General features: G+C 50.4%; 5 protein-coding genes across 5 annotated transcripts; 1 reads left to right on the top strand and 4 right to left on the bottom strand.

Moving 5' to 3' along the window:
- Positions 1-109: 109 nt before the first annotated feature.
- EsH8_I_000305 (Zn(II)2Cys6 transcription factor) lies at positions 110-2,527 on the bottom strand (the record flags this gene model as incomplete). The annotated part of the gene is made up of 6 exons (XM_083267718.1): positions 110-516; positions 582-795; positions 870-1,424; positions 1,484-1,926; positions 1,993-2,370; positions 2,437-2,527. 6 exons carry the CDS (start codon positions 2,525-2,527, stop codon positions 110-112), a joined length of 2,088 nt encoding a protein of 695 aa, XP_083118156.1.
- A 435-nt stretch (positions 2,528-2,962) lies between these two features.
- EsH8_I_000304 (FAD dependent oxidoreductase) lies at positions 2,963-4,550 on the bottom strand (the record flags this gene model as incomplete). The annotated part of the gene is made up of 5 exons (XM_083267717.1): positions 2,963-2,996; positions 3,057-3,365; positions 3,446-3,671; positions 3,733-4,048; positions 4,110-4,550. 5 exons carry the CDS (start codon positions 4,548-4,550, stop codon positions 2,963-2,965), a joined length of 1,326 nt encoding a protein of 441 aa, XP_083118155.1.
- Positions 4,551-5,549: 999 nt separating this feature from the next.
- On the top strand, positions 5,550-7,453 carry EsH8_I_000303 (major facilitator superfamily domain-containing protein; the record flags this gene model as incomplete). The annotated part of the gene is made up of 2 exons (XM_083267716.1): positions 5,550-5,803; positions 6,463-7,453. The coding sequence occupies 2 exons, from the start codon at positions 5,550-5,552 to the stop codon at positions 7,451-7,453; spliced, it is 1,245 nt and encodes a 414-aa protein (XP_083118154.1).
- Positions 7,454-7,786: 333 nt separating this feature from the next.
- EsH8_I_000302 (uncharacterized protein) lies at positions 7,787-9,139 on the bottom strand (the record flags this gene model as incomplete). Its single annotated transcript, XM_083267715.1, has 2 exons — positions 7,787-8,757; positions 8,818-9,139. The coding sequence occupies 2 exons, from the start codon at positions 9,137-9,139 to the stop codon at positions 7,787-7,789; spliced, it is 1,293 nt and encodes a 430-aa protein (XP_083118153.1).
- Positions 9,140-9,592: 453 nt separating this feature from the next.
- On the bottom strand, positions 9,593-14,032 carry EsH8_I_000301 (HET domain-containing protein; the record flags this gene model as incomplete). Its single annotated transcript, XM_083267714.1, has 2 exons — positions 9,593-13,610; positions 13,647-14,032. 2 exons carry the CDS (start codon positions 14,030-14,032, stop codon positions 9,593-9,595), a joined length of 4,404 nt encoding a protein of 1,467 aa, XP_083118152.1.
- Between the last annotated feature and the right edge of the window lie 933 nt (positions 14,033-14,965).

Raw genomic sequence — 14,965 nt, 5'->3', positions numbered from 1 at the left:
GGGTACTCCGCGGGCACTCCGCGGGTTAGATGACTGTCCAGCGCAACACAGAACACACGAATGATTTATAATGGCGAGGAGATAAGAAATACAGATATGAAATCATATTTCAAATTCCTTGCGTGTAGGTGCTCAAGATGTTTTCCCAGTCAGTATCGCACCTAATCTGCTGCTCACCATCAGTGTCAGCAAACATGAATTCGGAGAAGCTTAGACCAGCTCCATCATCAATGTTCTCAGTAACCTCAAGACTCATTCGTCGGGGTGTCGTCTCTTCATCTGATATTCTCTTGATCATTGCTTCGACATCAGTGAGGAGAGCGTCGTGATCTTTTGCTGCAGGGTTGCCCACGCGGGCCATCTCCCGGAGCAGTGCCCTCGTTCGTGTGTAGAGAGCAGTATCGTCTCCTTCCGCAGTTGGTGTGAGCTCTTTTCCGCGTTCGAATGATACTCGAGCTAGTGCCAAGACTGCAAGGCCAGAGAACAGATGCAGAGATTCCCAGTATCCGAATTTCGCTGTATAAATAGCTCGAGGTTAGCAATGTTGTCTGCCACCTAATGTTGACCACTGCGCTGCTAACCTATTTTATCATAATTCCACAGTCCCAGTAAAATTTTGCAATTGTTGCGAGCGGCTTGGAGGCATTGTATCTTGGCAGCTCTCATGGGATCGTCGCCATCCGGAGATGGTAAACTAGAGTGGGTGGAGTTGGGCTTCTGGCTGTTCGATCGACGCTTCTGTACAATCGAAGAGAGCCTCTGGAGATACAGTGGCCTCAACAACAAAATAAAACACTATTCCGAGGTCAGCCATGAATCTTCAAAGGCCACGCAAAGTAGCGTAGCTCTAGCAGCGAAAAATGGTTTACCTGGTGATACCTCATGTAAATAGAGGCCAAAATCCTGCCGTACTGAGCTTCCATCAACCTTGTAGGCAGACTGTCTTCAAACGTGAACGCCATCTGCTCCGGCAAACTCGCTCTCCACTCCTTTAATGTATCAAGGCAGGGCTGAATGACATCCAAATGCCGCTCGCCGTCAACATTACCATGCTGTGCTGCGGTTCGGACAACATTACGTTTGATGTCACAGAGCTGAGTTTGCATAGACAGCAGACTCGGATCGGAGAATTCTTCAAGGTCTTCCGGCGCAAGACCAGCAGTGCTCGGAAGTTGCATCCCTTCAGGAACAGATGACATTGCTGGTGCAACACCCAATTCCGTGCTGATCATTCGGTCCATGCAATATGATGTCCACCAGAGTCTCTTTCGATGCTCATTGATGACACGAATGCGTCGATCCTGGTGTTTGGACTTTTGAGGGGCACATGGCTTGTGGAGGTGCAGTAGTTTGGCGAGTGCAACGCTCTGGCTCGCGTACGAATATGCCGTTCTCCGTCGGTTGAGTGAATAGCAGTAAAACGCCTTTCAAACTTTTGTTAGCTACGAAACAGTTGATTTAAAATGCTCTTTACTTCACCCACAATGAGATTGAGAGCTTCCACATCTTCTGGAACAGGCTCTTCGGAAGACGTCTTCAGAAGCATAAGGCCCTGTTCGAAGAAGTCGGAGCCAGGTGGCGGTGGTGGGAGCGTCTGTGATGTGGACTGTGAACCTGAAGAGAATGATTCAGCTGACATAGGCTGCCTATTGTATGGACTCTGTGGTTCTTGCTGCGTGAGCTCGATATGAGTTGCCGACGACATCCGAGACCGGTTCCAACTCTCCGCAAGCGCCAAGACAACGGATACTCTGCAAAGCCAGTTCCGATCATGAGATTGCGACTGGGGGTACGAGTAGGTCAAAAGCAACCTTTCCCTGAATTCCTTACGGAGGAACCAGTGATATTCGCTGAATCCTTCATCGAATGCTTGCAGTAGATGGAATGCATACGGCCGAGGGGGCAATCGGAATGAGACTTCTGGCTCTGTATGTCCAAAGTCAACAACACACCAACACTACATAAATATTGCAAAATATCAAGTATACTCACGAAGGAAATCAAATTTTAGGCGGGAGTAAGTATAGCTCTCTGTATCACTCGTAGAGTCTTTAGACTGATTGCTGGTGGCATCGCCAGATACCGCCGTCCACGAGAGCTGCCTCAATCTTTGAACGAAAACCTCTGGACTGCAGTCTTCTAGTGCTTCCTCTTTGACGACCTGGCTGGTCTTTGGTGAAAGAGGCGTTGCAAAGTCGACGCTATCGCTACGAACAGACTCTGGGGAAGGTACTGCATCTCCTTGTCGCTGTGCCGAATTCATTTGCTTCTCAAGCCTTCTCAAGTAGCTTTCGGGCACCGTGATGAACTTTTCTCTCACGGGATAGATGCATTCTCGTCCGCGCGATTGACAACGCATACATGGTGCCCCTTTCCAATAGCACCCAATCAGTCACTCGAACTCAAAAAGCCTTGATGGGCGAGACACAGACATACCACCATTGCACTTCAGTTTCTGCGAATGACATGCCTTGCAGGCCACGGCACTGCGGCCTTTTGGTGTTTTTCCAATCAAAGGTATCTTCATTTTTTTCTTGCGCAGACGAATTCAAGACTGCTACGGATACTCAGCAGAAATACTGGGCGGGTATTGGAGCTAGGAAGGTCCAAGCCGATGGGATGCGGGATGAGGGGAGGGCCCACGTTGCAAGTGATATCAGAATGCGGAGGCGGTCCTGATAACGCACATCCTCCGGCCTATTTAAGCACATGTGGGCCGTTTGCTCGAGTGTACACTCAGATAGCAGTGGGGCGGTCTGCGTCACCCCAGGACATTCGGAGGGCACTTATCATTTGTAACAGCGTCGCACGAGCATTTGCCTTTCTACGAATCACTACGGAATGCAAGGACTAGGATCGTGGGGTGCGCTGGTACGACCTAGAGATGGAGTAGGCGATAGCAATTGTGGGCCATTTGATTACCACTATTCCCGCGGGGAAATAATAGGGGAACCATAACTACCTAGGTGCTCATGATATACCTTTCCAACACGCACCTGGTGGATTATAATCTAATGTGCCCGGTGCGAATATTTCATCTTACAACCACGACTTACAACCGGCTCCAAGTCCATGGCAACTTACCATCACCGAGCGCATTTCGACTTTTCCAGCCCGTCAACTCTGAGAGGTCCCGAAGTGGCCACGGGTGAGGATCCTGGAAATCATCGGGCACCTTGCCAAACTTCCAAGCCCACAAGTCTTGCCACTCTTTGTCAAGTTTCCCATCAAGCATGTCGGCGACGTACTTGCCAATAATTGGCAAGAACTTAAAGCCATGGTTTGATCCGATGGTCGCGACATACAAATTCTTGGTCTCCGGGTACGGGCAGATTCTGAAGTTGAGATCACCAGCCAAACCGTCCCTAATTTGGAATGTTAACAAGAACCGCCGAAATAACTGTGAATGTTGCCCAGAGATATGAACTTGATATGGGTCACTTACCAACAGAGTTTAGATGAGACGAATGGACGGTCTGCTAGTTCCGGAATCATTTCCCGAACGAACTTCCGTATCTCCTCTTCAACTTCCTTCGGGCATCCATCATCGGGATAATCTCCTAGCGAGTGCAAGATGGATGCGCCCGGGACTTTTTTGTTACTGTAGTTTGTGAGACACCGGCAACTGCAGAGCTTGATCAAGCCGTTCTCATCTGGAGGAAATATGATGGCTGCTTGCCGTGGTTAACGTGCATACGACCCTCTCCTCTGGGGCTTCCAATGCCTGCTTACCTTGTTCAAAGTCATCAATGATGGGAATATCCTTATACTTTTCAATCTCGTGAGGTTCAAGCTTCATAACGCAAATGACAGAAGTTTGCGCCACGACTTCCTCCTTGGCGTCGATCAGGGTAGCCGTATTGGCACCAGTGGACAAGACGACGATATCCGCCTCATACACCGTGCCATCCGCGGTCACTACTCCTTCACACTTGCCTTCGCTGCCAAAGATCAACTGCTTTACATACCCGGCATCTCCGCAGATGTACTTGACACCCTGAGCCCTGGCAGCGTTGGCCATTCTTAGGAGAGCTTGACCAGATGGCACCTAAAGATTCGAGTTGGGTCAGATCACCATGCAATTGTGTAATACATCGATTCAAACTCACCCAACCAGCAGCTGGACTCCACAAGTTGGTCCAATCCGGGAAATCACCCGTTAGAGCGGGCCACTTCTGCTTCATCTCCCCTGCTGTCATGAATCTGACCCCCTCGCGACCAGCCTTCGTGGCCGTCTCCATCGCGCTGTTCAGCCACCCCCGCGTCATACTGTGGCCTGCCATGATCCAGCCGCTCTCACGGTACATCCCTGAAAAGATGGAGGCGGGGTTCTTCCACTCCTGCATGCTTTCTAGGCCCAGCTTGGCGTACATCGGGTTAGGATAGTCCGCACGCACAACCTTGTTCAAGTCGGTCGCTGCCGAGTCTTTGGACGGGGCATCGAAGCGGTCTAGTACGGTAACAGAGTCGTACCCGCGCAGGGAGAGGTGGTAGGCGGTTGACGTGCCAAAGACGCCTCCGCCCACGATAAGTACCGAGGGTTTGGCCATTGTGTTGACGAATGTGTTTGCAACAAAATGGTGAAACCAAGTGTGTGAGTGTCTTCCAGAAGAAATGATTTGTTCCTAATGCCTGTTTCAAGCCTCATCCCGATCTGTCCAACTCTAACCATCTTGTGCGACTTTATAATCCCGAGCACGAAATCATATTCGGTCCCTGATGCAAGCGTTACCGACAGGAAGCCGAATTGTTTGTTCGGTCGCAACTGCTTGCCGTACCCTGGGTGTTATATCCGTGCTTCCCCGTGTTTGTTGTTGGTGGGACGAGCAGGGCCCATGATCCCAATCAAATGCTCCGGGCAAACAATGCTGCACCAACAATGTTGGAACAACCCAGTCCCATGTCTGCCAAGTAGGCTACCGCTCGATTCGATAAAGATCTGACGAAACAAAGTGCTCTCTCATCGGAGTTGAAGCCCGACCCTGTGAGGCCATAGGCGCTCGGCGTCAGGTTACCGAACAGAGCAAACAGTGAATCAAGGACGGGCTTCTCCCCTTGCTCAAAGAAGGTCGGCTTCTTTACTCTAGCTGCCGAAGGATTGATTGACGAATTACCTGGCGTAATCCCCCCACACTCCTAATCTACGAATCTCTTCTTACTTCGCAACCCACGGTATCCATGCATAAACGGCCGGCACGAGAGCTATTGTTTAGTGCTTGGCAGCTAAACTTGAGCGGGGTATGTCCCATTCATTTTTTTATCGGAACCCCTCCCTTCCTTGTCAATACTTATCTCAATAGATACCGATAACCAGCAGCACTGATCGGCAAAAGCACCTCGGGCTGGACCTACCCATCACTCAAGTATCTCTCGACCCAATGAGTTCTGGCCTACCAGCAATTTGAGGGCAGTTTCTGAAGGATCAAAGGCTGGCCGCATCTGAGGGCCGCAGATATAAATTTGTTTTGCTGTTTTATTCGCTCTCCGAGAAGCCACAGGCGAGCCGGTCTTTTCGCAGTCTCACGTTTCACAGCCGTCCCTTATCCTAAATGTCCAAGATGGCGACTGACGGCGAAGACTTAAAGATTTCTGATGCGCAGAAGACGCCGCTCGATGCGATTGATGACAGCCAATCAAGCTCTGAAGGCCAAGTAACAGAATGGCCTGCCAGAGAGTTGCCAGAGCTTTTGAGAGGCCTGTCGGAGGAAGAGCTCAAGGCTCTCGAGAAAAAGCTGATCAGAAAAGTTGATCTCCGGATGTTGCCAACCATGATTTTGATTTATATTATGAACTACCTCGACAGGTGAGCCAAAGTTTGCATTCGTCAATAAGGATAGTTGAGCTAATGTAATTGAAGAAATGCGATTGGTTCAGCCAGACTGGGTGGTCTAGAGAAAGATCTAGGCCTAACTGGAAATCAATTTCAGGTACAAAGCTACTCTTATCTTTCTCAGTGGTGTAGAATAGTATGGCTAACACGGTGGCAACGGTAGACCTGTGTCTCTATCCTCTTCGTTGGATATATCCTCATGCAAGTGCCTTCAAACATGTTTCTCAATAAGATTGGGCGTCCGGCGATATATCTGACAGGATGCATGGCTGTTTGGGTAAGTCCGCGGCGTCTTTTAATTTGCAAGAAGAATTGCATCTGCAGTTCGCCATTGGTCACAAAACTCATGCCAGTAATGCATGGGTGTAACATTCCGATTTCTCTGGAGGGATAATTCTGTCAAATTCTGCTTCGTGTAACCACACATAAAGGGAAATTGCTGACGATTATTGAAATGGCCAGGGAGTGTTATGTGCCTGCAGCGGCGCGGTGCATAGCTTTGGGGGGCTATTAGCAACTCGCTTCTTGCTCGGATTCGTTGAGGCCGCTTTCTATCCAGGTAATACCAAAACGCCACGTTTATGAGCTCTTGTCTAACCCCTACCTTGAACAGGCTGCATTGCAACTCTCAGCTCGTGGTACGTCCGCAAGGAACTCGGCGTCCGCACCGGCCTCTTTTACAGCGGCTCCATGCTTTCAGGTGCCTTCTCGGGTCTTATCGCAGCAGGTATAACGAATGGCCTGGATGGAGCCCGCGGTTTGCTTGCGTGGCGCTGGCTTTTCCTCATCGAAGGAGCGCTCACCGTTGCCATCGCCATCGGAGCCATATTCATCCTCCCAGACTTTCCTGCCAACACCAAGTGGTTAACGGACCAAGAGCGGCAACTGGCCATGTGGCGCATGGAAGTAGATGCCGCGGGCGAGGAGGACTGGACGAGCTCATCATCACAACCCATCTTTGAAGGTTTCAGAATGATCATGGTCGACCCCATCAACTGGATCCTCGTTGTTCTTGTCTATGGAGCGGCGTCCTCAATCTCGATCAATAGCTTCTTCCCCACCGTCGTAGCCAGCCTTGGCAAGGACCGGATCACGACGCTGCTGCTCACTTCGCCTCCATATCTACTGGCCTGCATCGCCTGTGCGGCAGTATCTTGGAACGCAGACCGCACCAACGAGAGGTACTGGCATACCGTTGTGCCACTGGCCTGCTCACTCATCGGATTCATCGTCTCAAGCGCAGCGACGGGAATTGGACCGCGATATTTTGGTGCCATGATCATGCTTCCTGGAATTTATACCGGGTTCAACATGTCAATGGTTTGGACTGCCAACACGATATATCGACCAGTTGCCAAGCGCGCGGCTGCGGTGGCGTTCAACAACGCGTTCGCAACACTGTCTGGAATTTATGGCTCTTTCTTGTATCCCAACGATGCAGCCCCTAGGTTCGTGTTAGCTTTCAGCGTCAATGCCGCCATGGCATTTATGGCGATTATCGCTTCCACAGTATTGCACTTTGTCTTGAAGAGAGAAAACCGCAAGTTGGAGTTGAAAGAGCGGGAAGCAGAGGCTGCTGGCCAGATGAATATGACGGGCAAGGGCTTTAGATACCTGGTCTAGCGTGACAAGTCGCTGTCTTTATGTAACTTGACTTTAGCCTATTGATTAAATACTCACTATTTCCTCCTTGTGTTTGATTCCTTATTCGTTACTGCCACCTCTGGAACTTAGGACCAAGAAAGGAAACTGCTCAGCGTTCTGAGTGTCCAGACTGAGTTAAGGATAGGGAATAGGATGACCTCTCCCGCGTTACCCTGTCCGCTCAGTTCAAAAAGTATTTCGCCTATTCCCATGCCGTGATCGCCACAAATTGACGCGAACCGTGCAAAGAGACTATGCTTTCACAGGTATACAGACTTTTATAAACGATTTAACAATTATCCACCATTTTTTTTACTTCTGAGACAAACCGTCAAGCCATTCCGCCAAGTCCACATGCCCGTTGCTCCGCGCAAATCCCGCCGCGTTCAGCCCTGTTATGTACTCCGCCACGTCAGTTCGGGCTCCGTGCCGGAGCAGAACCTCGGCAAGCTCTCGGTCCCCTTTGCAAGCTGCGACCTGTAGACCGGTCATGCGAGGCGTCCGTTTCCTCCCCGACAAGTCATCTTCCCATGCATTCGAGTTAAATAGGGCGTTAACATCCACGCCTTCAATGCACTCAAGGGCGAGTCCCATGATGTCCGTCCGCAACTTCCCATCCAGGTTCGAGGAATCGGCGATGCTACCCACCAAGCCCCCAGACTCCCATTCATACAAGTCACGGCCCGACGGCCTAACTTTGTTCCCGGGGAATACTGTGAGGAAGTCAAGAGCTTGGTCAAGAGATCTGCAACTTGCCAGATAATCACCAAACGACGCCACGTCACAATAGAGTCCCCTAGAGGCCAACGCGAGGTGAAAGTCCCTCAGCTTCTGGCTTCCAAACGCGACGCTGCTGTCTCTTTCAATACCGGGATCTTGGCTGTGTATCCCATGGTGCAGGAACCGCTGCGTTTCTGAGTTCACGGGATCATGCACCCAGCCGAAGTTGAGAATATCAGTCCATAAACTTATCTCGTCTGCCGAGTTGCTCTGTTGTTTTGGGGAATGCTGGTGTATTGCGGTCCAATAGGCGGTTCGCGGTTGAAGTAACATCTCATTCAAAAGGTCAAAGGTAGACCTGTCGGGAGGCCCCGGCAACAGACCAACAAGGTGTCTAAACATAAGTATGTGTCGCCTTGCGTAGCAGATCACCAGCAACAGGTCGGCAATTTCCGGTAGCAACGCTGAGAGGTCGGTCTGGTCCTCTCGGCTGAGCCGGTCGAACTCGTCTGGATCATTTATGGCCCATAATCTAGAAGCAAGAGTTTTTGCCTTAGAGTAGTCTTTCCGTGGCAAAGTTCAAGTCAGCTAGAGTGAGAGGAAATTGCATGTGGGATACTCACCATGTTCGTGCAAGGGAACGAAAGCCGGATCGAGATGTCGTGCTTTGACAGCCCCCGCAAAGAGGTCCAGCTCTAGAATGTCGCTGAAGTCTTCTGGCGGTACATCCCACTTGTGCTTTGTCGCTCCTTTCCTCAAGTGAGACAGCACGCCATCCAAGTAATCGTTCAGCGTGAGACACCCTGCAGCATACTGTGTGGCAAGCCGAACGAAACAGGTTTCCGCAATGTCGGCAAACTCGTTCCTTATTTCAAGGTTCCAATCTCGGGAAGAGCGCAAGGAAACTCTCAACCCTGATCCTTCGGGATTCTTATAAAGCTCCATATTGTGCGTCGATATTTCGTAAGAAAGCGGAAATTAGCATTCGAAGACTCATTCTCGGCCCAGAATCAAGCTTAAATGCTAAGACTGTCTGCCTGATCGGTCTCCACTCAAGTACACCAGTCAACGGAACTCACATGAGCGCTTACCCCTAACCTGCGATTGGTTTGCTTCGCAAAGGAAGCAGGGCGCTCTCCACTTCATGGAGACAATCTGTCCGCCTTTCCACGATCTTGGCGTTTCTCAAGGATCGGACAGAGAGACAGCGATGTCCCGGCTACGTTACCAAATCCGGCCGGAATTAAACCACAGTCGATACTTACATGTGACTCTCCGCACACCAACTTGCCCAGTGTAATTCGCAAGGATTTAGGAACCATCAAGTCGAAGATTGACGTCTGGCATTGTCTCAGAAAAGTGATGGGTACTCGAATTGCCCGCATGTTCAGATTTTTTCTATGCCAGCCGCACCTGTCTTTTCACAGGATCGGCTCGCTCCCATGCCTCGACATGGATGACGGCCACTGTGCACCGATGTCCAGTTCCATCTTGGTAACCCATGTTTTCGTCGACGACGAGGATGTTTACCAAACCGCTGTTTTCGCCTACCGCATCGAAAACTTCGTTATCGAACATTTTGATCCTTCCTTCAACGCGAAATGGCCCTTCACGAGGACGATAACACACTCCGTAGGCCAAAATCCCAACCATGACCAACTCCTTCTCGGCCTCGGGATATATGCCGTTTCCCACCCATTCATACCCGCCCTGCTCCCACCAAAGCCCGCAGTGATTCCCGTCGGAGTCGTAAATACGCCGGACACTTTGAGGCCCTTGCGAATGCACTTGGGTCTTGTCGCTCAAGTACTCCTTATTAGCGGCAATATTGAATGCAGACAAGAGAACAGCCGGCGCCCTCATTTGCAGAACAGTGGCCATGTCGGGAGGTTCCTTTAGTCTGTTCGCTGCATGTCCCGGTGGCGTTAACCAGAGCCAGAGTTTTTCTGAGTTGGGATCTTGCCATAGCTTCGCCACTGTCTGTTCTTCTTGCATTTTCTTCTCCTTGCCCTTCCATACCTCCTCATCCGAGATTGTTTCCTGCGCGCCCCCTCCAAGGTCTGGCAATGAGGACGCATTCTCTAGTTTTTTACTCCCGCCAGGAGTTGAAACACGATGGGAGGAGTCGTGCGAACGGCCCGGCTGTGTAAGGTCATCCCCGAATCTGGTTTGTTTGCCCTTGTTTCTGAAGTCAGAAGTCTCCGATAAACAGGTGGACTCTGCATGCCCATCTGGCAGTATTTCTAAGCCGCCCACCTCAAGTTGCTCCACGAGCGGAACGGGCCGTTCTGTTAAGTCTGTCGCCCAATCGAAGAGCCGGTATTCGACAGGTCCATCCCATCCTGCCCACGACCAGCTGGGAAATCTGAGATCCGGCTCCCCAATATCTATACTCAGTGTCCCCAACTTCAAGTCCTTCAAGTCTTTCTCGGTAGCAAACCTTACACCTCTCCGCGGTATTCTCGCGGCAGGGGACCACATAAGGGCATGGATGAAGATACTTCCTGGAAGTCCATGCAACGTCTTGCTTTCGACCGAACCTTGAAAGTGTTGCTCATCTAACACCGCGAAAATACCAGAGAATCCGTCGATTATGTCAGCTTTGCATGTGAACTCGCGCTTGCTGTAGGTTTCTACCAGCTCGATGTACGCCCTGAAAGCCTTCCAGAGCCGTGCGCCCACGTCGAGATCGTGCATGTACTCTAAGTCCGCTACAGGGTTGTCATGGTTTTGTCTTTTCAGGCGCTGCTCGTCATTCATCGCAGAGTTGAGGAAGAACGTCTTGAACTCCTCGTTAACTCCGCCCTCGGTCAGTGTATGTTGACCGCACTGAAAATAGACTGCTTCAGAAGAGAAATAGATTGCTCTCCGTGAGAGAAGTCGTTCCTGCATGATCCATCCTCTTGTGTTCCAGTTCGATGCCTTCAGGGCTAAATGGAGTGGACGGGGCGTTGCCACAATGTTGACAACTTCATTAAATTTGCACACAGGGTCGTGGTCCAGGTCTGGGCTCTTGTTCGAGACGACAATCGTCTCGATGCGCTGGGGAGGCCGAGTCCCCGGCGCGACACCGGGCAGGCCTGCGTCTGCATTGTTGCCATGAAGAGCCACAATGGTGGCGAAGGCTTTGCCGTAGACGATGTCCATGTTGGGGATATCTCTTGCCTTTTGCTCTAGATCGTCTTGTACGATGCAAATAGCATCAACCCAGAGGAAGCGCTCACCAAGGGAGCGAACTAAGTTCATTGCATCCCTGATGGTTCTCGGAAATGGTACCGTAGACAAGGCTTGAGGCTGGCGTCTCTCCTCTACGTTGTCTAGTTTCGTCATACCCATGTCCACATGGCCCCAGGTATAACTCAATGCGAAGTACCTCTGCTTTGAAGTTCCAGAAACTAGACATTCTTGAATGGTGTCGATGAGGTATAGAGGGATCTCGGACTTGATTCTGTCCCCAGCCCGTGGATGACTACAGGCAGAACCATGGTTGTGGCCGCAATCGGTCAACCACTTTTTTATCAGCTTGGGATTGACTTGCTGCCCACTTTGAATGTTAACAGGGCTGTTCAAGTCCTCTATGGTGGTTTGAAGGAGAACTTTGGTGTCTGTTTCCCAGCCTTGTCGGAGTGCTTGGAGGACATTTTTTGGCGTCAGCACCCTCAGTTCGCCTGCCCAAGTGAGCCCAAAATCTACCCTCAACACGCTCTCCCCAGTTGAAAGTCTCCCTGAGCTAGGACGCAGGCCTCTAACTTCTTGGTCTGCCTTTTCAAACTCTGGGTGGAGGTTCCCAGACGGGGTAATGATTAACGAGGCAACCAGACTGCAAATGGCACACCTGCTCCTGCAGTAGAGGATCATTTTCCAGTCGCCGATTATTGGTATCATGCAATTCTTTGCCGATAACTCAAAGCCTTCTGTTGTTGGCTGTAGAAGGCGTGTTGCCGTGCGACACAAGCGACATAGTCTCGTGTTGGGATGCTTTCCTTCGGACCGGCCTTGTTCGAGCATTTTCTGCTCCATCTGCTCCTCTCTTTTGATGAATTCTGCTGGTGAGACGGGCTCAGGGTCGTAACCGAGAAAGTCGCCAAACATACCTCCGAAGTCGAAGATTATATTCTTTGTCTCTGGGTCGATAGCCAGCGTCCGAGCCCCAAATTCGTTCTTGTATTCCTCCATCTTCAACGGGTGCGTGTCGCGGAGCATCTCGCGCTCCGCATTCTCGGCTGCTATTTGACTGTTGATCTCGAAGATTTTCTCTTCAATCTCTTCGTCTGTTTTCACCCTGAATGCCATGCCATCATCGGCCATCACTTGCCATCTCAAGCCGTTCTCTGCATGCATCCTATGCAATACTTCATGTGGCTTTGCCCCGGGGTCCACGTCGTAGGAAGAGTTAAACGCTGCAAGCAACTCTTTCTCCACTTGCTGTAAAATAGGTGCCTCCAAGGATATGGAAGTGAACTTGGACAATGTACCTGCTAGGTCCCATGCCCAGTCTACCGGAAACGACTGCTGCGAAGTGCCCGAGCTAATCTCAGCGTTGTGCTCGGTCAACATCGTGGTTGTAAGGTCTACCAAAGATTTCAAGTCATCCAGGGTATGCGATATAGAATATCTTTGACTCAGAATATACGAGAGAAGAATCTTCGAAGTGCTCTTCTCCGGGTAACTCGCCGGCATATTTGACAATGCAACCTTGGTCAGTTTGATGGCGTGATCGATGACCTGAACCGATCGACTAGCGAAGGCATATTTCTTGAGATGAATGAGATGCCTCACAAGATTCATTCCTCGAGAGCTATGGCTGGCTGGAATCGAGTCGAATAAAAGACACGAGTACCGAACGGAATTCTCCATGTCTGTCTGGTCCTGCGTATATCCGTGCCTTTCCATGCTCAACACGACGAGCTGCTGGAGCATCTCCGACCAAGCATCATCACTGGGTTCCAGAGCTTCAAATGCAGTTTTACAACTGACTAGAGCGTATTCAAGGTCTTCTTGTAATTCCGTTTGCCTGAATTTCGTGATAGTCATTATGCCAAGCTGTCCGACAGCGATGCTGTGCATCTTTGTTCCAACCGCCGTTGAGTCCAGTAGCTCTCTGACAAGCATTTGAGCCTCTTCATTGTCCTCTTCGCGGTTGTCCAAGACATACTGCCTATGAAGGGTTGCAGCCAGATTGTTGAGGGCTAGGTGATGCGAATCAGAACCCTTTGGAGCGAGACTGAGTATCTCGCGCTTGCAAGCAATAGAATCCTCGATATCTTGCTGGCTGTCCAGTATTCTATACTGATACGCGAGTATATGTCCGAGGTTCGTCAGTATCTTGATGTAAAGTTCTCTGTCGCGCTCTTGGAGACCTGTGGTCGAAGCCAGATCTCGTGCTTGACGTCCATACTTAACAGCCAGAGCCAAACTGTGTTGCGAATTTGTCTGAGAATATAATTCGAACTTTGCGCTAGACAAGCTGTTGAGGTACTTGGGGCGATCTGGAGAGTCCTCCTGGACGTGGAGCAAAATTGCGTCGAGGTGTTGAATGGCATCATCGATAGGTTGCCGCTCATGATATTGGGAGCCGAATTGGAGAAATATCTCTGCAAGATGGGCCCTCATTGACATCTCTATTTCGACGGGCGCCCTGCCGGCCGTGTCACGGAACATGCTTTGCATGCTGGCCAATCGTGATAGCAAATCAGCATGTTCCGTGACCTCTCGTGGGCGTTCTGCGGTCTCTTGCAAACTGTCCGGCGTCTCCTGTGGACTTTCCGCAGTTTCTCGTGAGCCCCTCCCCTCATCATCATCATCATCGGTGTTGCCTGGGACCAAGTTTCTTTGCATGTTGTTTCGGAGATTGCCTATTGATAATGAGTGATTTCTCTCCGTCCGCTAGAAATTACTCGGCTCACACTTGCGCCTTTGCGTTATCTTCAAGTAAAGAAGCGTCGCCACCGGGCAGCTCAAGCGCGTTGGAATCGGAACCTCAATGTGCAGTCAGTCGTATTTAAAGAAACCACCTGTAAGGTGGATTGTGGGATGTATACCCTGTCGCTAGGCACCAGCCACGCCTGCGCCTTGCATGCTCCCCATAAGCGTGCCCCGCGCAAGAATAAGTTTATTACCTGCATCAAGAAGGAGCGAGTAGGAGCAGGCAGTATCAGGCAGCAGTAGGGGGTGATAGCCAGCACCAGGCAACTCACAAGAAACAACACTGGCATCCAATCAGTGAATGAGAACTGATCATTTGAGGGGAAGATTATGTATCAGAACAAGGGGCGGCACCAACCTAAGTGGCCTAAGTGCAATTGCCTCGCCGAACTGCTCGGCTCATCCTGGCTGCTTTGTTGCCTCCTCGGAAGATCTTTGGGTGAGTCGGAGTTGATGAGCAGGTATGTAATGAGGGCCAGCGCCGATCGGTGTAAAATAGTACGTACCTACTAGTAATGCTAGGATTTAATTTACCGTTTATTTATATGCTTTTTATCCAGAGGATAGCATGCGTAGTTATCGTGCATAGGACAGATAATCTTATCCAATTGAGTCCCAATGGACCCCGCTGTATGTCGTGTATGTCTTCGAAAAGCGTATGCTGCCTCAGACAGAGAAAAACCTGCCCAGCCTGGTTCAAAAGGAAGTAGGAATCAGTCTCAGTTGTATGGTATACCTCTTGTTACTAATGCACTGCTCCTGATCTTAAAGCCCCAATACAAACGGCTGGATCAGAAATCCACGTACACAACATGTCGTGTGCCTCATCGGGAATATAGAAATGAG

Source organism: Colletotrichum jinshuiense, chromosome 1 (assembly GCF_051148585.1).
Source record: "Colletotrichum jinshuiense chromosome 1, complete sequence".
NCBI lineage: Eukaryota > Fungi > Ascomycota > Sordariomycetes > Glomerellales > Glomerellaceae > Colletotrichum > Colletotrichum jinshuiense.
This window is presented reverse-complemented; position numbering and strand designations above follow the sequence as displayed.